Genomic DNA, 26633 nt, shown 5'->3' on the forward strand with positions numbered 1-26633 from the left:
ACCTCGGGGCTCCCGGCCTCCAGCACGGGGATGTTGCCCTCCCACGGCGCGGGGGGGGGCTTCCCGTGCCCCATTCCCCCCCCCCCCCCCCCCCAAGCACGCCGTGTGCGCCCCGTCCAGCCGCGCCGGGGAGGGGGGGGGGGGGGGCCGCTGCCCGTCCAGCTGTGCAGCCCTGACTGACGGCCTCGGCGTCCAATGGGGGGGCTCGGAGGGGCCGGGGGGGGGCCCCCATTGGCCGCGGGGGGGAGGAGGAGCCGGGACTTGAAGTTGGAGTGAGGGCTCCAGCGGTGCCCAGCGCTCCGCTCGCCGCCCGCCCGAGCATCCTCGGCGGCTGCACCCCCGGGGGCCGATGGTGGGGCGCGGGGGGGGCCGCCGGAGCCCTTAGGGAGCCTCCCCCGGGGGTCGGCCCCGGCTACTGGAAGGGGAGAAGGGGTTGGGGGGGGGGAAAGCTGGGGGGGGGGGCAAAGCTCGCCGCCTCCCCTCCCGCGGCTCGGGCCCCCCCGGAGGCACGGCGAGGAGGAGCTACGGAGCCCGCAGCCGGCAGGGCAGGGCGAGGGGGGCGGCCCGGGCCCGGCCCCGGCTCCCCCGGCCATGCAGCCCCGCCGCTGAAGCCCCCCGGCCCCGGCATGGGCTCCCCCCTTTAGGCTTCCCCCCCCCCCCCCCCCCACCCCGGCTTTCCCCGGCTCCCCCCGGGGGTCGCGGCCGGAGGATGGACGAGGCTGGAGAGCGAGCGGCCGACGAGGAGCCGGAGCCGGGCAGAGCCAAGACTTTCATCCGCCTCAACGACCTGTCCGGGGCCGGGGGTCGCCAGGGGCAGGGGGCCGGGGCCGGGGCCGGGGGGGGGGGCAGCGGCGGCGACTCGGAGGCGGAGGCGCTGCCCTACCCGGCGCTGGCCCCCGTCGTCTTCTTCTACCTGAGCCAGGAGAGCCGGCCGCGGAGCTGGTGCCTCCGCCTGGTCTGTAACCCGTATCCTTTGCAGGTGCCGGCGGCGAGGTAAGCCAGCACCCCCCCCCCCCTTTTTTTGCCCGCACCCCCTTTTTGCCTCCCCCCCCCCCCCCCCCCGGCTGGGCTTTGGAGTGGGGGGGAAGGACCCCGCTCGCCCCCTCCCCGGTGCCCTCTCGGGAAGTTTTCTGGGTTGTTGCGGGGGGCTCGGCTCGCCCCGTCCCGTTTGGGGGGGTCCCCTCCGCCGTGCCCCCCCCCCCCCCTCCCCGGGCTCCCCCAGGCTCCGCCGGGGATGGGGAACGGGGGCAGGGGCAGCGGGAGCCCTCCCGCTCCTCGTCCTCTCTCCCCGGCACGCCGAGGGACCCCAAACCCCAGCCTCCCCCCCCCTTGCAGAGCCCTCCTTCCTCCCTGACCCCGTTTCTCACCCGTTTTAGGCTACCCGGTCCCTTCCCTGAGGGTTTTAAGGAAGCCGGGGGGGGGAGGCGGTGGTGCAGGGGGGTTGGAGGGGGGCTGGTTTGCTGCTTGCCCGCGGGGTCCCTAAATAATTCACGGCGTGTGGGGCCGGCTGGAGGGCCCGCTGTCCCCAAACCCTCCCGGGCTGCTGCGGCCCAGGGGATGCTCCTGGCTTGGAGGGGTCCAGGCAAGGCGGGGAGTGGGGTCCCATGGGGTGCCCGTCGGCTGAGGGCTGCTCCCCGCCGGGTCCCGGGGTGAGCCGTGACCCCGCAGAAGCTCCTGGTCTCCTCCCAACTCCCCGTCTGCTCTGCACAGGTTCCGCGTCCAAGCCGCTTTAGTCAAGTTTAAGATCTCAAAAGAGAAGGGGGGGGGGAAAAAGACAATAGAAAAGCCACTTCTTGCTGCAGTCTTGGTGCCTTTAAAGCCTCCCTTGGAGTTGAGTCGCAACCAGCACACGGATCCTCGCAGCGCAAGTGGTTTGCCGTCCCCGAACTCCAGCTCCGCGTATTATCTGCAGAAACAAAAAAAAAACCCTACGAGGAATAAAAGCAGGCGATGTGGCTTCCAGCAGGGGATGGTGCCTGCGAGCAGCCTGTGCCCGGGTGAGCGGGATGTTCCCGGGGCCGCGCTCCCTGCGCAAAAGCCAGCCGAGCACGGGCGGGCAGAAACCCCACATCTGGAGTGGGAGAGGCTGTGCGGTAGCAGGGAGGACATGTTACACGGCACGGAGGGCCAGCGTGTGCTGAGCGAGAGCTCCCAGTTCGTGTGAACTGGGAGTAAATCCGTCGGGGCTGAGGTCGGTGTGCCCGGGTGAGGGTCTGCGGGAGCCGTGGATATTGTTTTACTTAAGCTTCGGCAATAATTCATCTGATAAACGGTCTGCCTTCTTTCCTAAAATGTCCCCCGGGAGGGGAAAAAAGGCAAGATTTCTCTTCCCAGTCATGAATGCTCCCTGCAGTTCCCCCCCGAATCTCTCTCACACCAGCCAAGCAATCCAAGGCTGCGTTTATTTGAGCATCTTAGGAAATCTCAAAACTTTGTGAAGCGTTCTGCTGTGGGGAGGAATATTAGCTGCAAGTCCGGGTGCTCTCATTGCCTTCCGTGGATAATGCAATTTACGACAGCTGATTTATAGACTTTTTTTCAAACCCCCACCTCTCCCTGGCGGTGTTGTTTTGAAGCAGGTGTCGACACCTGAACATTTTCGGTTGGTTTGGGTAAAATCCCCTCCACCCCGCTCCCTCCAGCAATGGCTGGAAATGCGTCTTGTCCTCCGTGGCTACGAGCGGGTTCGCTCTCATCCCTGCGAGAGGAGCGTTGTCGTCAAAGCCTCCCCTGGGCACCTGCAGGCCCTGCTGCGTGCAGGGCCGAGTGCTGGGCACAGCCCCAGGGGCTGGCGTTTTCCTCCTCTCTGCTTCCTCACCTGCTTCCAACGGGGAAATCGAAATGCTGGGAGCCTTGGGAACGATGCTGCAGGGCTGCGGGCTGTGAGCAGCTAGTTGTTTTCTGGGTCGCTGACCCACAACTGGGGGAGTTTATTTAGAAAAAGAAAGGAAAAAGTGGCCTTTAACCAGATTAACCAGAGTGGTCTTGCTCGTGGGTTTGGCTCTCTGCAGCCCGAGCCCTTTGCTTTTTTATATGTTGCACTTTTATTTTGCTTATCGTGGTGGGCCAGAAAAGTGAAAAAAGTGACTCTTCCTGCACTGTAATCTCCTAGGAATCGTGCCCTGGTGCCACAAACCCATAATCGCATCCTCGGAAAGTCCTTGCTGCCACCAGCTGCTCGGGGAGGAGTGACAGTGCTCAGCCACGTGGCTGTCAGGAGCCTGCCCTGCCCGCTGCCTTTGGCAGCCGACGGAGGGGCTCTCGAGGGCTTCTGTGCTCTCATCTCGTTTTTACCTCTCCCCGGGTGAGGCTGGCTGTGTGGATATCCATCTCCTCGTCTGCCTGCTCCCTGATGTCCCTCTGCCCTCTGTGGTGGTCCCTGCGGGCAGGATGGGTGCTGCGGGTGTTGGCGGTGGGTGCTGGAGCTGCTGCTGCACCCAGAGCCCTCTCGCTGCCCCGGGAAGGGCAGCTGGTGTCCCCAGGGCTGGCCGTGTCCCTGGGGCTTGTCGCATCCCGGTGCCACTGGGACACTGCTCTCCATCCCTCCGGGCAGGTTGCGTGACCGTGACGGCCGAGGCAGGGCGAAGGTTGATGTGCTGGGTGTCAGCGAGGATGCCAGGTCCTGTCGAGACGATTTGTCAGGCTCTTCTACCCTGTTCCAGCTCAAAGCATCCTCTGCTTTGGGGATGTCTCTGCCTCGGTCTGGAGCGGGGATGGGGGAACCCGTGCTGGGCTCTCGTTCTGCTCCCTTAGGGCTAGAAAGAGGTCGTGGAGTTTGTCCTGATCCAGAAAATGAACGCTCCAGGGCCTGAAACGCTGGGTTTTTAACCTTAAAACTCTCAGTCCTGCAAAGCTCTCCTTCCCCTCCGCCCCATTGTGGTCTTTGAAGGGAAGCCTGGTCGGGGCCAGGCCCCCAAAGGGGAGGGAGGCGATGGGACGTGCCGCGGGGTCACCGCGCGGGGCCCGCGGGCACCGGGGCTGGGGAAGGCTGGGGTGGCGGGCAGGGAGGAACGGGTGTCCCCGGGGGGAAGGAGGAGGGAAGCCGGTTACTTGACTTTCCCTTATAAAATAAAAGCACCACGAAGGCTGGGAGGATGAAAGGCTGCAGCGGGGTCTGTGCCAGGCCGCTCCTCTGATCAGAGGCAAGAAACGAGGCTACGGCTCGAGAGCTGCGCGCTGATTGAAGAGCAGGGATGGAGAAAGCGGGGAGGATGCTACCGCGTGGCGTTCAGGGCTCTGAATAGGAAAATACCGGTGTAACTGGGAGGCCTGTGATCTCTGTGGTGCTCCAACCTGCCTCTTCCCCGCGCGGCGGCTGCGTGCGGAGCCGGAGAGCAGCGCACCGGGAGCGGGTTTGGCTGTACGGAGGTGCTGCTCCGCAGGATGCCTGGCACGGCCCCGGCTCGTCCTCCCGGGGCAGAGCTCACAGCCTCTGGACCCCGGCTTTTAAATCTCTTTTCCGGCTGAGGGTCGTGTGGGGCTGGCTGGCGCTGAGCCCCCCGCTCCATGCCCGCGTCCGTGTGTCCAACGTGCCGGAGTGGAGATCCTGCGTGGTGGGACGGGGCGCGAGCCCACCGAGCTCTGCCGTGGTTTGGGCTTCCCCAGCCGGGTGCGCTCTGTGCCACGGGGGCACACGAGGTCCTTGTCCCCTCCTCGGGCTGGGTGCCGCTTGAAGGGCTCAGCTGTAGGATGGTTAAAAATGGTTGTTTTTTTTTTTTATCAAAAGGGTGTGTTTTGAGGGGGAAGCGTGTTAGTGTTCTTTGAACGCTGGTACGTTTGTGAAGCAAATCACTTCTGGATGTAACGAACCGAGGTACTTTGTTTTGGGAGGTTGAAACTGAAAGATTTTTTTGTTTTGTTTTGTTTAAAAACCCACCAAGGACTAATTCGGTGGCTTCACCTGACCCGTGCTCAGTCCCGGCACTCGCTTCCCTCCCGCAGGCACTGGGTCACCGGCGAGCGCCTCCTGCTCACGGGGGATGCAGAAGCCCCATTCCCTGCAGCTCATGGGGGATCGGGGGCTGGGGGGGTCCCCATGTCCCCTCCCTGCCTGTGGGGACAGGAGAGCTGGGGATGGGGCACGGCTGGCTGGGGATGGGCTGCTCTGCCTCCCATGCAGCGATATCAGGAGAAAAAGCAGGACCCGCTGCCTTCTAGCAAGGGCAGCACGAGCGTGGTGTCTTTCTTTTTTTTTTTATTTCCTTTTATTCCCCCTTTCCCAAGGGACAAATAACTGCGAAGCCTCTTCCCCGCCGCTCAGAGCCCTGCGGGAGTGAATTTGGGCTCGGCGGCTGGCATCCCCCTCACTGCTGCCTCCCGAGCGAAACCAGGAGCTGCTTGATCCTAATCTCGGTAACGCACCGATCCCAATCCTAACGCCCCGCCACTCGGTGGGGATCTCTGGATCCATCCAGTGCCGGGAGCCGCCGCTCCCTCCGTTCGCTGCTCCGTGTGTGTGTCTTTTAAGGGAGATTCTCTTCGGCGAATTCCCTCTCCCAAGGCTGTTGTGTCACATCTGGAAGTTTGTGTAGGAGTTTATCCAAGCGCTGGAGCACGGGGCAGCTTTTTCTCATTTAAAAATCATAGGCTGGCATTTTGAGCCGGGCTGGGGGGGGAGGGCTGGGGGAGCCGTCTGCCAAAAAGGAGACTGGAGCAGAGGAATTGTAATGACTTCCAGAAGTTTTCTTTTCTTTCTTCCTTTCTTTCTCTCCCTCCCTCTCGGCGCGCAGACAAAGGGCTGAGCCCATGCTGGTTATGTCATCCCAGCCCGGGGACCCGGCTTCCCCCGGGGGACGGGGGCTGCTGCGGCTCCGAGCCCCCCCGGCGGGAAATCCGCAAGGAGGATTCCTGCGAGGAGCAGCGAGGACGCCGCCAGCCTGCCTTTAATTTGGGGAGGGGGCGGCTCGCCCCAGCCGCCTGCGTCTCCTGGGGCTTGGACTGGAGGGGGCCAGACCCCCGGGCACCTCTCATCGCCGGGTCCCCCCCCCCCCCGTGCTGGTGACACCTCTCGGCCGCTCGCTGCCCTCGAGTCCATCGCCTTTTGTGCTTCCCCCCCCCCGGTTCGGTAGCACTGGGTGGTGTTGGAGTCGCTCTAGAAATGCCCAGGATTTTATGATGCATACAAAATTTTCTGCTTTCTTCTCCCCCCCGCGCACCCCCTGCAGATGTTTTGGCACCGGGCTGAAAAAATGCCTCTCTCCCATTTTTCCTTTAAACTCCGCTTCGCTCTTTTTTTAATTTCCTTGCAGAAAAGATCAGGTTTTTGTTTGCCTGGGCTTCTCAAACCCAGGTCTCTCTTAGCCCTCCGTTTTTACCGTATTTTGCTGGGAGGGAGAGAGAAAAACCTCTGGCCCAAAGGAGCCCCCACGCTGGCTTTGTGTGCGGATCCCGCAGTCGCTTTCCCTTGCGGGAGGCGCTGGGCAGCCTCAGCCCCCGTCCCGTGCGCGGGGACCCGGGGAAGGAGCATCCGCGGCCGGGCTGGGAGGGCTTTGAAGCCTTGCTGTGGTTTGGAGGGCTTGAAATTTTCTAGTTAATTAGGAGGCCTGAGTGTTTCTGGGTTTGTTCCGGGGCCAGACCGTGGCTTTTTCTTCCCCTGGCGGAGGCTGCGGAGCGCCTTGGCTTTCCGCTGAGCGACCTAGATGGGAAATTTTTTCCCTTCGGTTGGTGATGCGCGCGGAGGTTTCCCCCAACCTGGCTTGGCTGCGCTCGCGAGCCTCGGCCTCTCAGCCAGGAATCCGGCCTGGCGCTAAGAAAAAAAAAAAAAAAAAAAAAGAGGAGGAAATTCTCATGGTTTTATATAACCGAGTGAGTAACAATTGATCGTGCTTTGGGATGCTTTCACATCTGCTTCCTACCAAAGCCTCGGCAAAGAGGCTTTGAGCGGATGGAAAAAAAAAAAAAGCACATTTTTCACCCTGACTATTTTGCTAAGAGAAAGTTTCGGGCTCGCTCTCTGCCCGCGGTGCCGAGGGGTGGCGTGGTGCTGGTCGCTGCCCCGCTGCGAGTGGGGCTGTGGGGACACACACACGGGCACGGCGCGGGGACGCTGCCACCAAACGTCCCAGGGTCACCCGGCAGCCACAAGTGGATGGGGCTCGGCTTGGCCCCGGCGTCTGGAGCGTGGTTGTGTTGGAATTTCTCATGCGCCTCCCAGGAGGAAGGGCTGGAGGTGGTTTGGGGGTCCATGTGTTGCTCTCGCCCCCCTTGTTTCTCCCTCTGCTGGGATGCGCGCCCTGGGCATGAGGGCAGGGATGGGGGCGCCCCCATGGGGGGCTGTACAAAATCAAACCCAAATGCTGAAGCCCATCGGGCAGGTGATGGGAGAGAGCTGGGAACTTGGCAGGGGCGAGCTCAGAAAGAAAAGGGGATTTATGTGCTGTAATCCACACTCCAGCCCCACACTCGCAGGGTTCCAGTAGCAAAGCAGCCTTAGACTTCTCTCTCATTTGGGTCTCTTCCAAGAGATTTTCCCCTGGTGCATCCTCCGAACCCATCTCGGGATGCTGCTGACATGTGTCTGGGGCTGGAGGGGGCTTCACCCATCCGTGCGGCCCCGGGCTTTGTGTCCCCCCAGGGCTTCAGATCTGACACAGGCCGGGTTTGGAGCTTCTCCTGCCTGGCACTGATGGTCTCCGAGGGGCTGGTGGCCACAGCAGCAGCCCAAGGCAGAGCCCTCCCCTGCCCAGATGGCGGATAGGACTTGTTAATGATTTGTTAATTCAATTACGAAGCGATCGTTAACCCCTTGCAAGGATGCAGCTCCCTTCTGCAGGGCAGGGCTCGCCCCCACGCCTGCGGCTCCGGCTCCGTGTGCTGAAACATTTATTTGGCGTTAAGCTGACAGCCACGCTATGCAAGCAGAGATGTTAATCGGGAACTTGTTTTTAGCACTGGGCTGAGACCGGGCTCGGGAGGCTCCTGGGGGGAACGTCTTGGCTCCGTCCCCACCCCAGGGGCCGTAGGAAGCAAATGTTCCCTTTGCTGAGCCCTGAATGAGGCTTTGAAACGCATTCGATGCGCTGTGCTGTAACCAGCCTCCCCTTCAGCCTTATCCACTCTTAGCATGTAAAACCCTCGTCTGGTCGGGCTGGCGGCACCCGGCACGGCGGTGCAGGCGTGGGGTGGCTTGGTTTTGGGGGTGTCCTGATTTTTGGGAGCCTTCCTCTCCTGGCAGGCTGGCTGCAGCAACGCTACCTTAACTGGAGAGGAGAGAAAGCCCGGTGAGAATGATGAATAACGGGGCCCTCGTGCTCCGCTGAATTAATGCTTATTTGGGCAGGCAGGGAGGAGAGGAATTAAATTAATATCTGACTTGTAACTGCTACTGTATGTGGTTATTGACTTATCTGGCTTTGGAGGAACATAAATATGTCTCAGGATATGCCCCCGAGACTGTAATCTGCTGGGGTCACGGCGCAGGTCTGTCTCTGATGCTCCTTTGGAGACTCGTCGTGACTTCTGAGGTCACAACTCCTAATTCCTCTGACAGAGGACCCAGCCGCTCGCAGATGTGAACGTGTTTGCGCTGCACCACGAGTGAATGTCATAAATCTGGAAGGCCTGCGCCTCGCATAAATCGCGTTTCTGTCTGACCCCACGGACCGCTCGGGGCTGGGGGCGGCTTGGGCTCGGGGGAGCGAGCGGCGTGGGCGAAGCCCTTCGGCCCCGGGTCCGCCCGGATCGCAGCTGCAGCCCCTTTCCTCGTGCTCCCAACCATTCCCTGAGCTTTTACCCGCTTTGAGCAGTTGTTGGTGGGCTGGGGACGCCTCGGTGAGGTAGGCTGGGGGTCTCGGCCAGCCCTGCTGCCCTAGCCAAGGGGGCACGAACCCACGGATCCGTGGAGAGGAGCAAGGGCTTCCCTGTGCGCTGTGGGTGCTCTGGTTCGGATATCCCAGGGGGTGTAACACCAAACCCCGGGGTGCTGTGGGTGCTGGGGTGGGCACCGCTGCCCCCTCCCCGTGTGCACAAGGAAGGGGAAGGGGCATTTCCTTCTCCCAGCTGCTCGCCCCGTCCTGCAGGGACATGTCGCTTCGGAAGCCTCCCCCTTTGATGGTGTCGCTGCGGTGGTGGCACCTGGGAGGATGCTCCTGCTCTATCCCACCACCCCAGCCTCTATGGAGCAGTGCATCCCGTCCTGTCCCCCTCCCTGTGTCCCCAGGCTCTGCCTCCCCGCGCCACCCCAGCCACCAGCACAGCTCCCTTGGGAGCCCCATGGCGAGGAGCTGGGGCTGGCCTGGGGAATCCTGCCTGGTACCAGGCTGGAAACCAGCTGAGGAGCCCGGCACCAGCATGGGCACCCATGGCAGGGGTGGGGACGCTGCCCTCCCTTGTCTCAGTAAATGGGATTTGTCTCCTCCAGCAGCGGACGTTCAAATCTCACAGCTGGGCTCAGCGCTTGGCTTTTTGCTCTGTTTTGTTCTCTCCTTTCTCATAGCCCCATGGAGCTGGGTTGTCTCCTCTCCAGAAGCTCGGGGGGCCGGGCAAGTCGCGGTCAAGCTGCAAATCCGGCGGTGAATCCCCTTAGCGACAAAAGGATGCTCCGAAAACGTGGCTCTGTGCCTCCTCCCCTCCCCAAACGCCTCCTTTTACCTTCCCAACACCTTGACTTCCCACCTCGCAGTTTTACTATTGCCTTGGCTTCCCGTTGGGGGCAGGCTGGAGGTTGGGGGGTGTGTGTGTGTGTGTGTGATGAATCTATTCAAGGAGTTGTGATCTCTGCATTTCATTTTGCAGTTCAGCTGGAAAGATCTCGTTTCCAAATACACCCACACACAGGCACGGCGAGAGAAAGCAGGCGAGGGAGCTGCTCAGGGGGATGGGGCGGCCGCGGGGACCGCGCCGAGGAGGGGACCAGGGCGGGCAGGGCTTGGTGCCAGGCAAGGAGCAGCCCCGAGGCTTTCCCTGCATTCCGTGAATCCTATCTGGAGTGATTTTTAGGCTTTATTTAGGGACTGGAGGTGCTACCCTGCGCCCCGAGGCTGCGTCTCGAGGCGATGCAGGTGCTGGGCTGTGCCTGTGGGTGGCCGGCTGCCCTGCTGCTGAGCGAAGGGGGAGCGGGGGCATCCAGAGAGAGGGGTTCTGGGGACAGAGGTCTTGCTCTGGGCATGGAGAGCCAAAACTGTGCCCAGGATTGGTCTGGGGAGCCAGGGGCAGGTGTGGGACCCCGCGGTGTGCGGGCACGTGAGCGTGTCCGTACCCACTGCACGCTGAGCAGGGCACGGCAGCATGGGAGGAATGCGGAGGTGCAGAGAGGAGTCGTGAAACTCCTCTTCCAGTGACCTTCAGGCCCAAGCCACCTTGTTCCCAAAGCTCAGCCGGTGCTGCAGTAACCCGGCTGTAAGTCCCCGTCTGCGCCCTCTGTCCAGCACCATCCTGACCAGCCCAGGTCCTGCCTCTGCCTCTGGGCTGCGCGGGGAGCTGCTGGCAGGGTGGGCGCATCCAAGGAGGGCTGGGATTAGCAGAAAGCACGAGGGTCTTCATGCTGGTGGCACCTCGGTGCGCACGAAATAGGGTGCCCGTGTCCCCGCTACCCCCGGGTCTGTCTCCAGCAGGGCCGGTGGCAGCAGCCACCCCCTGCTCGTGCACTGTGCTCGGCCCCCATGTGCCGCATGCTCCTGCCGAGGCTTCTGCGTGATTTTTTCCATCCGTCCGAAGCGGCTGAGCTCATACAACAATATTCCCCGAGCCAACGCTGCTCCTTTTTGAAGTCCCTTGTTTTGGTATCCCTCAAACTTCGCCTTCCCAGGCACGAAACACAACACCCTCGGCACCGCCGCCTTCCCCTTAGCACCACGGCTCTGGTCGTGCCCCGCGCCTCGCCGGGGCCACCCTGCGAAACCACTGCCCCGTCCCCGCAGGGTCACCCGCACCACAAATTTTAAGTGGTGGGGAAACGGGGATGTTCTGGACACCGCAGCCTGCGGTGTTTGTCTTAGCGGGGCGCCGGGGATGCCGGGGCAGTGAGTTATCCCGCCCTGCGGTCACGGTGGAAGTCGGGGCAGGAGGGAGCGGGGAGGATGTGGCAGCGAGGAGCGATGGCGAGATGCTCCCAGACACCGCTCGTGGCCACGAGTTGGGTTCTGCTGGGGTTTTGCTCTATTATTTGTATTTTATTTTTTTTTCCTGTCGCTCGCCTCTGGCTGCACTGGCTGAGAGGTGAAGCCTGTGGGATAAGCAGCGGAGGTTCCGGGAAATATTTTGCCTCGCTCGTGGTGTTGGGTTTTGTGTTGCTCCTCTGGCAGCGGATGAAGGCGGTGGAGCGCAGGCAGCTTGGCGCGGGGCTGTCGTTCCCCAGCTCCGCCTGGCCACGAGCGGCGAGAGAAAACACCAGCGAGCCGCCTGCCTCTCCAGGGCCACTTTGAACTTTTCTCTCTCTTTTTTTCCCCCTTTTTCTTCAAGCCAGGACCTTGCCGAGGGGCCGGCATCCCCAGGCAGAGCCCGCATCCGTGGTGGCGTGCTGCCGGCCCTCTCCGGGCTGGGGCTTTTCTGGGATTTGCCTTTCCCACTGATTTTCTTTCTGTGGCTTTCGCCCCTCAGCTGGCTCCTGTGCCTGCCGCTGGGCACGGGGCAACCACGGCTGAGGGCAGAAACTGGTGAGGCGAGGATGCGAACTGCTGCTCGTGGCCTCCTGTGTGTTCTCGCTGATTAAAACTTTAAATTCTGCCATTTTTGACAAGATTTGGGTTTTCCGCGCTGAGCCGCAGAGTCTCTATGGCAACAGCTAGAGGCAACTTTCCTCCCGAACCCGTTTTATTTCGCAGAGGGGGAGAGGACGGGTGCGGGCACGTGCCCTGAGAACTGTTTGAACCCCCCAGCAGCTGGGGCAGGGAGGGGGAAGAGGGGCAGCCCTTGGTCAGGGGGAAATGCAGAATTGCATCAACCAAGGGACGCAGCGAGCTGTGCCCCCCCTGCCCCTCTCCCCTGGCTGTAGGGGAGAGCAGTGCCGCGTCCACCCCGCTGTCCGTCCGTCTGTCCCGGGGCCGCTTTGGGGTTTTCTGCTCGGGTTCGCTGTGCCCCGAGGAGCGCAGCGAGGTGGTGGCAGAGTTCGGAGACGTGATTAAAACCCTAACCGTTCAGGAAAAGCCTCGCAGAACGGAATGGAAAGGGAGCCAGCTGGGCTAGATTGAAACTTAATAGGTTTTTGGAGTAATTCTGAGAGTCCTATACTGGAGGTCTTTCTAGAAAGATACTATACAACTTAATAACGTGTTATATTCCTATATATTATATTTAAATCATCCTATAGTATTGTGTAGGAGGAATCTAATTTTCCACTACAGGGTAATATACCTTCCTATAGGTTTTTGCTTGTGGGTTTTTTGTCCAAGGGAGTTAAATAAAAAATTATATCCTTCCTAGAAAACCTAACGAGATGACGAGAAAATAATACCTTTAATTTATTTAATAAAGCATATAAGTATTTTTCCTGGGGGTTTATATGGCCACATGAAAAAAAAAAAACTCACTTTGAGCTTGTCGGGAAGTGGTTTGTGAGCGGATGGAGAGGGGTCCTGGGGCCATCAGGCCGGTCCCCAGGGGTTTATTGCCAGGAATAATGTCCCTGGGAGCAAAGAGCGGGTCCCCCATCGCCTGGGGGGTCCTGCATGGGGCGGCAGGGGTCTCACCACGTTGTGGGTTATATCCTTGGGGTGCAGGAGGCGCTTGTGTTTATCCCGAGGTGCTGTGGGGGATGTGTTTCTGCCTGGTGATGCCGGGTTTGGGCCCGGAGCCCTCTCCGAAGCGGTGCTGCGCTAAGGGGAGGGCTGCATCCATGGGCTCGCCTTGCTCCCTGGGTTTTGGGGTCTCCATCAATTGCACCGTGGCCAACAAACCCCCGTTGCTGTGCGCCCTGCTCGGGTAGGGGGAGGCTCCCCGGGGGCTGCGCTGTGGGGCCGGGCTCCTCCATCCCACCGGGCAGCCGCCCGTCACCGCGGCCTCGGGGGACCTGGGGCCCCGCCGGGCACCCAGCGCCTCGGTGGCCTCCCGCAGAGAGGCTCGGGGGAAGCCGGTGGCCCTGGTCCTTGGAGGTCCCCGGAGGACAAGCGCCTTTTGATAGCCATGGCAACTAATAAGCCCCGCGCGGTGACATCCCGCCGTCGCCTTGGTGACGGGCCGCACATCACATAGCAACATGTGCCTCACGTCCCCATGGAAACGGGAGGGTTTTTAGCATCGCCCCGGTACGTCTCCGCTCGGGGAAGGTGCCGGGGTTTATCCCCGGGTGACCCCGCTGCGGGCAGGGCCGGCCCCGGGGGCTGCGTGGCCGAAATCCCGAATGGGAATTGGGATGGCGAGGAGACCCCCAGCACGGGGAGGGAGCGGGGTTTGGTGGGGACCAGGCAGGAGCACGATGCTCGGGGCTTTGTCGTAAGGGCAGCAGGTCTGGGGGGGAGATTATTAGAGTTAATCATCCGATGGGCTCGCTGAATGGGGGAAAATAATAAAAGGTGCCCTGGGATGGAGGCTGGAAACCTGCCTTGCTGCGGGCAAAGCTGTGTCACAGCGGGATTTTCAGAGGCTGGTTTTCCCCAAGGTCACCTCCTCCTCCTCAGGCTCCCACCTTGGGTTTTTCCCGGTGGGATGCAGAGGCAGGGCAGCGCTGCTCCTCCGGGGGCAGCACAAATCCCGGGGGGGTTTGTGGCCCCGACACGTGGCCGCGTGGGATGGGGCTGCGCGACCCCACGGTGGGGCAGGTGCCGGGTGCAGCACCCGCACCGCGGCGCTTCACACTGAGCGTTTTTCCTGAGATTTGCCACTAACAAGCTGGAAGATTTAGGAGCTGGTTCATTTGTAGCTGCCAAAGTGCTTCTTGCACGCACATGCAGCCCTTCTTTCCCTGTTTTTACAGACTTGCCATTGCACCCACATTGCACGGGCGCTTCGGGAGAGCAAAAGAGCCGGTGGCCGTGGCCCAGGGCCGGTGTGCAGGTGGCTCTGCGGGGTGGTTGGGGCTGCCCCTGCAGATTTGTGGGTCCATCTCCTCTAGGAACTTGGTGCTGTCATGGACAGGCTTTAAAAATGTTGGAAATCTGTGCCAAGAGCTCTGCTGGCCCCTGAGGCTGGCAGCAGGGCCACTTCTGCGCTTGTGATGTGCCTCTGCCCACCCGTCAAGGCTCTGGGGGCTGCTGGCCCGTGCCGGTGGGAAATCCCTTCCCTTGCCCCCACATCTCACCGAATATCTCACCCCGTGCCCCAGGGGCGGTTGGACGCTGAACGGGTTTAGTGTTCAGAATAAAATCAGTTGGGAAGCCACGACAAATGGCCAGAGGAAGGAGCGCCACGGTGTCCCGGGGCCGTGCCATCCCCGAGGAACCCCCTTGTGCGGCTGGGCTGCTGGCTCTGGGGTCCACACACCCCATCTCATCTCCCGCAGCAGGAGTGTTGGCATTGCTGGGGCTCGGGGGGGCTGCCTCGGGGGGTGTCCGTGCCGCTGGCCTTGTCCAGATCTGAGGTCTGGTGGAGAAGCTGCTGCCCGTACCCGCAGCCGTGGGTCTGCCTGCAGGTTTGCTCCTCCCAGCGTGCTGCGGGTGCTGCAGCACGTCGTTTGTGCATTTGACAAATCTTTGCATTTATTCCCCCCGCCGACTTGGGGAGCGCAGCCAGCCTCTCCCCGGCCCTGCCCTAACGAATCAGCTCGCGATTCCCAGTGTGTTTTTGGCACTGGGCTGGAAATCCCAGGGCTCCGTTCAACCAGCAGCCAGCCAGTAAAAATAAAAAAATAAAAATAAAAATAGGGAAGGAGGGGGGTAAAACTCAACCGCTGGGCTTCTCGCCATGACTAGGATGTGGTGCTTTGGGGGATGCACCCCAGCCTTGGTCATCAGCGGGGTGTGCAGGACCCTGGAGGAGCAGGGTTGGGGTCCCCACGAGCTCGTCCAGCCCAGCTGCGGGGCTCGGGGGTAACGGAGGCAGCGCTGGCCGCAAAGGAAGGCTGCAGCCAGCTTGGCGAGGCTTAATTAAATGTGAAATCCTGGCCGTTATCTCCCGGGCTTTGGCTTGGGATGCCGCGAGTAGGAAATCACTAGAAGGAAATAATGAGAATTAGAGCAACTTCAAGGGCTGCTGCGTTCCCGGCTGGCACGAGGCGAGCAAAGCGCGGGGCAGCAGAGCCGCGGTGCAGCAGGACGCGGCCGTGGTTCTCCTTGGGGGTATGTGGGGCATGGATGGGGTCGTGTCCGGGGCTGTGGGGCAGCTTTTTGGGGAGGCTGTGCCACCCCTCATCGCTCCAGCTGTGTGCTGCCCGGAGCTGGGACTCGCTCGGGGTGGGAGCTGGCTGGCCCCGATCCCCCCGACGCTCAGTGACTGAGCCTGGCAGCACGCATCTCCTGCAGTAGGTGTCCTTTATTATTATTATTTTTTTTTGTGTCTCCTTTTCTTTAGAGGCGTGCTCATTAGGGCTGCAAAGAGCCTTACTGTAAATTGGATACAAATGTACAGTTAACACCGAGTCTCCCCAAGGCTAGTGTAGGTATTCTGGTATTTAACGGAGACGAGGGGAGAGATCCAGGGAAAAAAAAAAAAAAAGAAGAAAAAAGGAAAAGTGGCTCTAATTGAGGCCGGTATTTGAACAGTGAAGACCAATTAATGCTCCTGAATCAATAGGGCTGCGTGACTGAACTAATACATCCCTGCTGAGGGTTTGGGAGCACGCAGCTCCTGGGATGCTTTTGCCTGGAGCCCGCCCGGGGCGAGCTGTGGCCCTGCAGGGACTGTGGGGTTTGCAGAGCTCTCGGGGTCTGCAGCCCTGAAGGGCTGCGGAGGCTGCTCGTACAGAGGGCAGATTAGATGATTTGCCCCCAAGACGTGCAGGAAAAGTGATGGGAGGCAGGATTTTTGTGCTGGCAACCCTGGGCATCATCGGGAGACGAGCCCTGCCCCGGGCTGCCCGTGGCTCGCCCCGGTGCCCTTCCCCTCCCTGCTGCTCCTCCCAGCCCCTCGCTCCCTTTCCAGGTTAGAAATCCAGGACGCTCCCGGCTGCGCTGGAGGAAGGTGGGGGAAAGGGAGCCAAACCTGGCGGGCTCGGGAGGTTATTTCTGGCCGGGCTCGGTGCCGCGCTCGCTACCTTTCGCTGCCTTCTTCCCACCTCCCACGGCCCCGCTGCAGCTGGGGCGGAGGAGCCAGCGCCAGCCCCGCGGCGATGGGGGCAGGAGGGAGAGCTGATGGCAGCTCCTGGGGGCTGCGTGCCAGCACGGGGGGGGGTTAGTTGATTGGAAAAATGTGGCCAGGAGTGTCGGTGGGACCTTCCTCCCCCTCGGTGCTTCACCCCACGCCCTGGCCCTTGAGATGGGAGAGGGTCTTGGCGAACCGAGCGCATCCCCATCACCTCCAGGCAGGCTCTGCGGTGTGAACGGAGAGCCTGGGTTCTGCTTTTTACGCTTTTCTCCTGATTTCTGCTGTGTTCCCATGACTCCAGCTGCCGGGACAACCGGGGGAGCGCTAGCTGGCAGCACGCTCAGCCCCGGTGCCACACACTTGCCCAAGCAAAAGCTGCGAGCGAAGGGAGCCGGCGGTGTGGGGGCTGTTCCAACAAACTATTTCCCGAGTGGGCTGAGGCTCGCTCCCCACGGGGGAAATCTTGGTGCCGTGCAGGCCGATGCTCTCCTCGCGTCCCCATCACTTCCCGGCGAGGATTTGGGCTCAGCATCCTCCGCGGCGAGGGGCCGGGGGGCTCGGGGGGCCTCCGGTGCGGCGCGGCCGGCGCCGGGCGGGCTGTGGGGCTGGAGGCACGCGTGTTTGCGGCGGGCGGAAAGTAAACGCTGTCACTTCGCATTACAAAGTAAACGCTGTCACTTCGCATTACGGCCCCGCTCGCCCGCGCTCGGGCGCTGGCAGCCGCAGCCCGGCCCTGGCCTCCCTGCAACCCGAGCCCCGGCCGCACGGCCAAGAGCGGCGCCGGCCAAACCGAGCAGCCCGGGCTTGGCTGGGAAGGTTCTTGCACAACCTCCATCCAGGCCCCTCTCCTCGCCGCTTCGCAGCCGATTTTTCCCCTCCGAGGGGGATCCGGAGGGGTTTCTGCTGGGTTTGGCGTCGAACGGGGGCTGCTGAGCAGATAACGGGGCCGGGGCTGCGGTGCGCAGCCTGATTTTTGTTTTCTTTGTTATTTTTTTGGAAAGCTGGGTCGGCATTACAAAATACAGGGCAGCACCTTGCGCACGTGCTGGTGCCCCGGGTGTCACCGCTGCCTTCGGTGGGAGCAGGACGAGGCTGCTGCTGCCCCAGCACTGGGGCAGGATGGTGCCCAAGCTGCTAGCACACGGGTTGCCGAGCGCTGCGAGGAGGAAAGAGCTGAAATATTTATCTTGGAGACACGAGAGAAGCCATGAGGAGGGAGCCAGGAAGGGGAGGGCGGGTGGGGAAGGCTCGCAGCGTGCTGGCTTTCTCCTGCTGCTCCCTCCCCACACGCCCTTCTTCCCCAGCCCCGGCTCTCCTCTTCCTCCTGTGGGGAGCAGCCGGTGCTGGCAGCATCTCCTGGCCCCAAAGCGGGGCAAACATCCCTCGAGCCCCGTGCCCCCATGGGGAGGGGGAGATGTGGGATGGAGACCCCTGCCCAGGAGGCTGCCAGCCTTGCTGCCACCTCCTGGGGGGTGAGGAGGGCTCTGGGGGGGCACAGAGGAGTGGTGCTGAGCCCCCCGGGGTGCTCCTGCCTGGGGAGGTGGCGGAGGCGGGGGATGTCTCTGGGGGGGTTCCTGTGGGGCTGGCACTAGGGGCTGGGGGTGGCCAGTGGCTCCATGGATCCATCCCTCCAGCAGCAGCTCCCTGCTGGGCTGGGGGTCCCGGGGGGGTCAGGAAGCCCCCCCAGGTCTGTCCTGCCTCAGCGTCAGCCCCGTGGGTATTGCGGGGAGCGCGTCCTCCCCAACGGGTGATGTGAGACGAGGATTTGTAATTGGCGGCTCGCTGGCTTCAGTCCCACCGCTCGTGACCTTCCTGCTGCTCCCACTATTTTGTGTTTTGCTTCTTAAAATATTTACGTACGTCTATATAATGTGATCTTGGCAGCTGCCGTGCCTCAACACCTGCTATTTCCCCGGGCGGGGGTTTGCTAACGTAACAGCCTCCCCGGTCCCCGGGGCCTCGTAAAACCACGCGGAGCTGGTGGAAAGCCTGGGCCGGGGCTCTGCGGTGCCGCTGTGGGGTGGGGATGGGGATGGGGATGGGGATGGAGTCGGTCCCGGCTCGCTCCTGGTGCATCCCATCCCCTTGGCCGGGCACCTGGGAAGCGTGTCCCCACGCACGGGGCTGCCGCTTCGCCTTTTTATTTAAACCTCTCGCTCACTTCTAACAATAACCCCGGGGAACGGGTTCACGCTCTGCACGGGTGAGCTGCCAAGGGCACGGCTGGTTTGTAGGAACGGCCGAGCACCCATCTGTTATCCCTCGGTGCCATGGGGTCTGGCTGCGTGGGACAAGCTCCGCATCCATCCCACTCCGGTCCCCAAAGCCGTCCGCGCTCTGCCCCCGGCCCTGGCTGCGGTTTTTATAAGCCTGAGAATGGATCCCAGGGACAGCCGAGGCTCTCCGGGGAGCGGGGTCACGGCGATGCAGAGGAAATCGCTCCCTGGGAGCGACGGCCATCCAGAGGGAAAGAGGCCGGCCGCGCCGCGTTCACACGGGGCCGGGAGCGGGGCCGGGGCGCGGGAAGGTGCTGGCACGCTGGGCGCGCTGCCCGCGGGGTCACGGCGTGCTCGAGGCTCCCTGCCCCGGTGAGGTGCTTCGGAGGAGGTTTTAGCACACGGAGGTGCCTGGGGGGCAGCATCACTGCTCGTATGGCCCAGGTTTTGGGTCTGCTCCCGTGGGTTGGGGGAGCCCCAGAAGTGACAAAGCCGGGGGGCAGCGGGCACCGCAGCAATTCTCTGCAGCCCTCTCCAAGGGAAGGCCGTGATTTTTGGGGGAAGGAAGGCCTGCCCTCAAGTCCTGCATGCCACAAGTGTTTTCTTTCCCCCCCCACCCCCCATTTCAACTCCGTCCGATGGCATTTCCAGCCCTCGCAGCTGCAAAGGGCAGCTGGCACACCCACACCTGGTGGGCTGTCCATGTTTAAGGGCCCCCGGCCGCCTTCCCGCAGCGCAGGGAGCTGCGCCCGGGGCTGCAGGAGCAGCACCGATACCCAGGGGTGGCGTGGGGCACCCAGGGGCCCCCGTGGCTCTCAGCTGCTGCTTTAGCTGGGGCTGCTTGCTGTGTTTGCTGGAAATAACTCACCTGGGGCTCTGGGGAGAGGTTGGCCCCCAGTGCCAATGGTTTGTTGTCTGCATCTCAGTGCGCTCGCTCGGAGCTGTGTGCTGTCGTGTCCCGTTGCACCGCGCCCGTCACCTCGTGCCTTGCACGTGGCTAAAATCTGGGTGGTCCCAGGGTTGGGTGTCGGGGTGAGGGTGGGGATGGTGTGGGACAGCCTGCAGAGGGTGATGGGGACAGCAGGTGTGGCCTCGGGGCAGGGACAAGGTGGCAGTGCATGCGGGATGCTGTCCCTGGACGTCCCCGCTGTGGCACCGTGACCCGGTGGAGCCGTGCCTCCCGCGGGCAGGCGTGGGCCCCGCCGGAGCACGTTTCCCTGCGGGACATCCCCAGCCCCCATTGTTCCTCCCCTGCTCCCTCCCCGGGGTGAGCACGGAGCAAGGCTTCCCGTGAGCATCCCACCCAAAGCCCGGGTTTCCTCGGGGTCTGGAGCCTTCAGCTCCTGCCGAGCCCTCGGCGCTGCTTCCCCTGCATCTCTCCCATGCGTAGAGCGGGGCAAATAATTAGCCATGAATAATTTATGAATAATTTATCTAATCTATTAGCTTGACGAACGTCACCGCATTCCTTCCCCGGCCTGCCCAGATCACAACCTCCTTACAGCGCAGAGAATTCCTTCCCCCCGCCGCTTCCGCTGGTGATTTTTGGCTCGCTCTGTTTATTTGCAGACAGTCTGCCCGCCTGTGTTACTTGGATGGCTCCGATCGCGGCCGCCTTTGATTCGGACACGTAGCTCGCTCCGCGGGTTTCTGACCCCTCAAGGGGTGAGATGCGGCTCTGAGAACCAGGTTTTTGCCCTGAGCAGCTGCAGCTTTTAATTCCGAGCTTGCTTTCTGCAGCCCAAAGATCCCCAAATTTCTCAGCAGTGCCGTTCCCGTGGGCCCAGAGGCTCCCGTGGGAAGCAGGGCAGGGGGACACTCGCCCCTTCCTCAGCCCCATCTGCCCGCAGTGCCCTGGGGCTGGGGCTGCTCTCCCGGGGTGAGCACCCCACAAATGTGCAGCGTGGTCGGGGGGTGCTGGGGGGGGACACGAACTGCCCCTGGGTCCCCCGTCCTTGAGGTCTTTCCCTGGGTTTGGGTCCGGGTGTGTCCTTGCCGGTGCCTGGGGGATTGATTTGGTTGTGAGCCTCCCTGGAGGAAAAACGAGGCCAGCTATAGGGCTCCTTTCCTCAAGGGATGCAAAGCCACATCAGCGCAGGACGTTCAGATGTTTTTTTTGTGGGGTATTTTGGTCCTTGGTGCGATGGGGGCTGCAAACTGGGCAAGAACGCAGCAGGAGCACCAATCCAAGAGGATGCCCTGTGCCAAGCCTCAGGCTGGGGCTCACCCCTTAAAACACCCCCCAAAAGCTCAGGTTGTCACAGGGAAGAGCAGGCTCCGAGGTCCCACGGGAGGCACCCAGCGGTCCCGGCCCCTCCACAGCCACCCCCAGGCTGGGGACAGGGCAGGGAGAGCGCCTGGTGGAGGCAGGGGGGACCCTGCAGAGGGGAGCAAAAGAGCTGCCCTCCTTGCCCAGCCCTGCAGCTGCGGTAATTAAATATCAAGATCCACCCCCCCCTTTCTAGCAGCCTGTTTCCACTTATCCTTTATGGGCGATTAATCAGGGACGGGGAGCTGATGGTGCTCAGAGACACGTCTGAGCGATGGGAGGGAGGGGGACGGGGATGGTGGTGGTCAAAGGCAGCTGCTGGGGGCTGAATCTCCCCGTGGCGAGGGAGGCTCGGGGGGCAGAGGGGCTCAGGGAGGATCATTTCTCCTGGCTCGGCGGTGCGAGCCTGCCTGGCCCCGGAGGGCTTTGTCCCCTTGCAGGTGCCTCCCCCGTGCCCGGTGGTGTCCCGGTGCCGCCGCGCCGGGTTGGTGAGTGGCAGCCGTGCTAATTGCGTCTGAATCCCAATTAGCCACGAGGGAAATTTGCAGAAGTATGGGAAGTAAACAGCTCGGGGCAGAAATTCCCCCTGCTTTGGGGAACCTTCTGCTAGGACAGGTTTTCTGCCCCCCTGTTCCCTCTACGGGCTGCTCCCCCCGGCACACGGGGCACTTTTTGGGGTGCTGATCCCCCCCCACCTCAGGACGGTGCTGTCACCTCCCGCCCTGCGGGTGCCCCTGCAGCCACAGGGCTCGGAGGATTTAATTCCCTCGGCCTTTCGCCACGGGTCAGCCCTTTCTCTGGCTCCCCTCCAGCTTTTTGGGTTGTCTCTCAGAGAAGTCGAGCCATAAAGCTTGCCCCAGCTGGAGCGCGGACCCACAGCTTCGCAGGCAAGCGTCCTGCCCGGTAGATATTTATAATGCAGCAGAAATGTTAAAAATAACAAAAATATCAGAGCAGGAAGTTAGTTTTGGGGATGAAAAAACTTCTGCTCCGGCGTTGAGCTGCGGCGGCTGGTGCGTGCCAGGAGTGCCCGTCCTCTGCCACCTCCGTCCCTGCTCTGGGTCCCCTCCTCTCCGCGGGTCCTCGTCCCGTGTGTTTGGGGCACGAAACCTCCCTGAATGCCTGCAGGCACAGTTCTCAGCCCTGACGTCTTATTTGGGCTCAGCTCAGACCTTTTCCCTGTTGACACAGCTTTGCCTGAGCTCGCAGGGCCGGAGCACGGGTGACCTTTCCCGTGTTTGCCGTCCGTGCTCAGGATCGGCCGTGCCGTGGCAGCGCGGCTCTGCGCCAGAACCGGGGGGCAAAGCCCCTGGCGAGGGCGAGCACCTTGCAAAAACATTTGTGTGCTCACCAAGCTGCTCAGGCTGGCACCCCGTGGCTCTGCTGCTGCCTCCCCCTTTGCCTTTCGCTCCCCCTGGCTTTTAGCCCCTTCCCTTGCACCCGATGACATTTCATCCCCCTTGATCCGGGGCTGGGCTCTCCCCACTGCCAGCGCAGGACAGCAGCCTGTCCCTGGGCAGCAGGGACCACATTTCCCAGCCGAGGGCAGCTCCATCCCTTCCCCACGTAGCTCCCGGCACCGTAACCCCCACACCTGGCAAACATTTCCCCCTTTAGGAGGGCTCTCCAAGGGTTAAGCGCGTGCTGCAGCCCTGCCCAGCTTGGCGCTGGCTCCCTCTCCCCAGCGTGCGACGGCGCTCGCCCTTTCCCAGGCAGCGGCCGGAGCTGCCCGCGTGGGTGCGGGACCCACGGGAGGGGACTGGGTCCGGGTGCGGGACCCATGGGAGGGGACCGGAGCCGGGTGCGGGACCCACGGGTGGTGACCGGGGCCCCCACACCCGCTGCTGGCCCTGCACCACGACCAGGACCCAGGGCATGGACCCAGCGGTGACTGCGGGGCTTCCTAGCAGAGCGCAGGGAGGAAGGGGTGGAAATTGGAGAATTGGAGACGATGCTGCGTGGAAATTGGAGACGATGCTGGGAACCCAGCCGTGGGATTTGTGGGGGCTCGCCTGGCTGGGGCTGGATAGCCACAGTGATGGGTAAGCCCTCCAGGGGCTGTCCCGGAGCATCCCCAGCCCGGCTCTTCCAAGGCAGTCTGAGCAGCGCACGTCCCCAAACTTTGCCATTTATTATTATTTATTTGCCATTCTATTACTTATTTTATTACCTGTGACGATGGGAGCTCACTAACGTTACTTCTTGGCCAAGTCTTGCTCGCAAGCACTCGAGGGTGAAACGAATTGGGGTCACAGGAGGGTTTAATTCAGAGCGTTGTCCTTCAAGGGAAGGAGAAGTCAGACAAGAAGTTTTAAACATTTTATAAAAATATCCACATGTGCTCAGCGCAAAACTCACCGTCTTTACCTAATTTAGAAAATGACTTTATATGGGGAAAGATTTAACGCTGCTCTGTGGAGGGGAAGAATAATGAAGACGTCTGCACCAAAGCGCACTGTCACCCGAAGATCTCCAAGTGAAAGGCTGGGAGAGAAATGATTTTTCTTCACTGGTTTTAGAAACTGAAGCATGGGATGAGAAAGCCATAAAAGTGCAACTTCCCGGGCTAATTTTAGCCGTTTAAGTCCATATCTCAGCACCTAAATAAATGGCCTGGTTTTAATAGACCCCAGGTCAGGTCCCTGGGGTAAAACCTGGAAGGAGCCCGGCACCGTCGGCCTGCAGAGGTGGCGTGGGGCGGGAGCTGCCTTCGCTTGGCGCTGCCACGAGTCTCGCTGGGACACCAGGAGATGAAGCTAATGAGAGCAAAGTCATCCGAATTCCTTTGAACTTAAGTGGGGATGAAGGATTTCTGTGCAGGAGCAGCCGTGTTTCGCCCAGGCAAGGTCAGTGCCCTTTGATTTCCCTGGAGTCAGGGCAGCTGGTCGCTCCAGGCTTGGAAGGTGAAAGTTGATCCAATTTTTTAAGCCCCTTTATCACACCCCAACCTTTGAAAGTTATTTAACAAATATATAGGCATTTAGCAGTAAAAATAAAATTATTTAGCATGCTCCTTAAAGGAAAATGCAATCTGGCTCGCTCAGCTGAGCAGACGGAAAGGTTTCCAGGGTCAGTCTCAGCAGGAATAAATGCTGACGCGTGCACAAGTCAAGCTTTGCGTTTGGTGATCTTCCTGGGAATCCCAAATCTGAACAAGTGTGACCTGGGGACAAGCCTGGGAGGGGGAGCTGTTCCCGAAATCCCGGCTCAGGCCGGGCAGTTGCATCCCTGAGCCCTGCAGCGGGCAGAGCCTGGGGCCCTGCGGGATGCTCTCCTCCTGGGAAATGGTGCTGCTTCGGGCAGGACCTGGTGGGCTGGGGGTGTTTACAGATGTCACCTGCCTGGGATGTCCCCAAGGTCGGGCTGGGCCAAGGCACACTCCCTGCCCACTGCTGCTGTCCTGCCTGCCTCCAGCTTGGCTGTTTTTTCCCTGCTCACCGTGCCTGGGGAGCACGAAGGCAGTGCCAGCAGGCCCGGGCTCCTTGCAGCCGCAGCGTGATGGGATGTGCAAGGCCAGATCAGGGACAATCAATTAGTGCTCAGAGAAATACCTGTGATCGGGACGGCAACCTTTAATCCGGCCCAGCCCTCCCTGCTTACCGCCGCAGAGAAGGAAGGCAGGAGCGAAGCAGCCTGGCAAGGCGCACAAAGCCGACCTCCTTCCCCCAGCTGCTCTGCTCCCGCTAATGTGTTTGCTGGCAGCGCTCGGCTCCCCGGAGCATTTACACGCAGCCGGAGCGACTGCTCGCAGCCAGAGGCACGGGGTGGGAGCCGTGCGGGGCTGGGAAGGGACGGGGGTGGTGGCAGCCCCCAGCCCCTGTGCTCGGGATGTGCACGGCTGCACCTGCAGCGCTGCGGAGATGGATCCCAGCCTGGATGATCCTAAACCATCTCGTGCGACTGAAAGAAAGGGGGCATGGTATGGACGGTGGTACACCAGGTGGTACACCTGCTGCGGTGGTACACCTGGTGGTACACCCAGTTGTATGCCTGTTGTGGTGCTGGTTGCAGCAGGCACTTGCCTCCTGCGCCCCCATCGCGTCCCGGACCAGCTCTGCCCGTGCTGCGCCCCGGCAGCGGCGCTCGAGGTTGCTGCAGACTGCGATGGTATTTTTAATGAGGGATGCTGCGGTCACTGCACTTGTTACAGGCAAAGGCAATGAGAATTTTATGAGGTGCAAATGGATCGCGAGCGCTCGGAAGCTCCGGGTCCCCCCGCCCCGTGCTCGCACACCCTCCTCTCGGCAGCCGACAGGGCGCAGGGAACAGATGGGTATCAGCGCGGCGAGATGCTCTGAGCCTGGTTTCCATCGGAGGTGCTGCTGTGGGGGTTAAAACCCCCGCTTCTGGCTGTGGGATTCATTCGGGCCCCATCTCCAGGGTTCGGAGGGAAAGCGGAGCAGCTGCTAATGCTGGGGCCGTAACACCTAGGCCTCCTTCAGAGCAGTAATGGAGTTAGGAAGAAGACAAACACCGAGGAGCCCCATGCACAGTGGCTTTATTTTCTGCTTCCTTCTTGCCTTTCACTTTATTAGTTAGAAGGGGAACACACATTTTGCATTAGAGGGCAGGTGATTAAACCACCTGGGACTGGGAGAGGTACCAGTGATCAGCTGGAGTGGAGAGGCTGGAGCTTTCTCAGCTGTTTCTAAGAGCTTCAGCCGCAGATAACAGAAGTGAGAAGTGGATGGAGAGCAGAGGGCAGGACAGTGAAGGGCACGAGCTGGAGCCTGCAGCCGTTTCAGCAGGGCTTGTAATAGGTTATTAATGGAGAAGAAACTGCAGGTCTTTATTTTGTGGAAATTTTCTAGTTCCACGTAGGTTTGTGTGCAGGGAGCAATGAGGTGCTGGACCGAGTGTGCAGGAGGGAGCCTTGCCCTAGCCCCCAGCTGGCTCTTGCAGGCACCCCCTGTGCTGTGTCCACAGGCAGCAAGTTTTGGGAAGCGAGCTTTCTGCACTGCCTCGTCCCGCACGAACCCGATCCCATGCCGGCGTTTAGTCATGTTTAGTCACCATGGTATTTTGACACGCCGTCAGGATGTTTCAGCTCATGCACGTGGATGTCGCCTGCAGACACCTGGAGGAGTGACTCAGGTACCTGGGCGCTGCTGCTCGCACAGCGGCTGGGGAGCAGTGTGTGGTGTGCTCCTGCCCGCTTGTATGGCCGTGCAAGCACCCGCTGCTTCAAACTCTGCATCCCCTCGGTGCTGGGGAAATTCGGTATGTTGCTGCTGCTGGGGGGGGGACCAGCTCTGCCCCCAGCCGGTGTGAGAGGTGCTCGCCGCCTCTGTCACCACCTGCAGGGCGATGCTCTCAATGCTCACCCGGGTGTGGAAGCTTGTGCTGAGAAGCGCTCTTTATTTTAGGTCTTAGGCTTTAAAATCTGAAGCGTGCAAGATGGTCTCTGTCTAATTAAGTACTTAACCTGCAATGAAATATTGTATTTTGTGTTGGTGTTTTTTTAGAAAGGAAATGTTGGCTCCGTTTCCAAGTGAAACACTGAAGCAGTCCAGTTGGAAACCTGTCGTCATTCAGGCTTTGTAAATACCATTTTTTTTTTTAAAGCCAGGTCAGAAAACGTAGCCAAAACTTTGCGGGTACCTTGAGTTGCCCCAAAGCTTTTCCATGCAAACACCTTTGCATGGAAAGCCATACCAGCATTAATTGATGCAAGCCGTTAAGTGGGAAGGGCTTGGTAACCGGTGGCTGGATACAGCTTCCGTGGGCTCCCGGAGGAGGCTGTCACCTTGGTTATCGTCACTGTTGTGGCAAATGAGGATCCCCAGGGATTGTCCCATGGAGCGTCCCCAAATGGTGTCCCCAGGGCAGGGCACTGGTGACAGTGCAGGGAACTGGGGGGGACACGGGGTCTGCGGCCCCCGCTCTGCTTTGTGTGTCGCCTGCGTCCCTTGGAAGCAGCGATGCTGGTTCCTACGGTGTCTGCCCTGCCTCGGTCCGTAGGGTTAAAATGATGCTGGGTTTGTCCTTGGGTTTGTCCTCTGAGCTTTTTGCAGAGCTTGGCTGGGTTTCCCCGGGGG

At 61.2% G+C, this 26633-nt stretch overlaps 1 protein-coding gene across 11 annotated transcripts in view; it reads left to right on the forward strand.

The window, feature by feature from the left end:
• Positions 1 to 258: 258 nt before the first annotated feature.
• CACNA1G (calcium voltage-gated channel subunit alpha1 G) overlaps positions 259 to 26633 on the forward strand; it is a 133663-nt gene continuing 107288 nt past the window's right edge. For all 11 annotated transcript variants that reach the window (XM_083805670.1, XM_083805679.1, XM_083805678.1 and 8 more), the window contains exon 1: positions 259 to 966. In XM_083805670.1, the coding sequence (XP_083661796.1) occupies positions 710 to 966 (257 nt within the window). In that variant the 5' untranslated portion in view covers positions 259 to 709. The remainder of the gene's footprint in view (positions 967 to 26633) is intronic.

Source organism: Anser anser (genome assembly GCF_964211835.1).
Source record: "Anser anser genome assembly, chromosome: 19".
In the NCBI taxonomy this organism is placed as follows: domain Eukaryota; kingdom Metazoa; phylum Chordata; class Aves; order Anseriformes; family Anatidae; genus Anser; species Anser anser.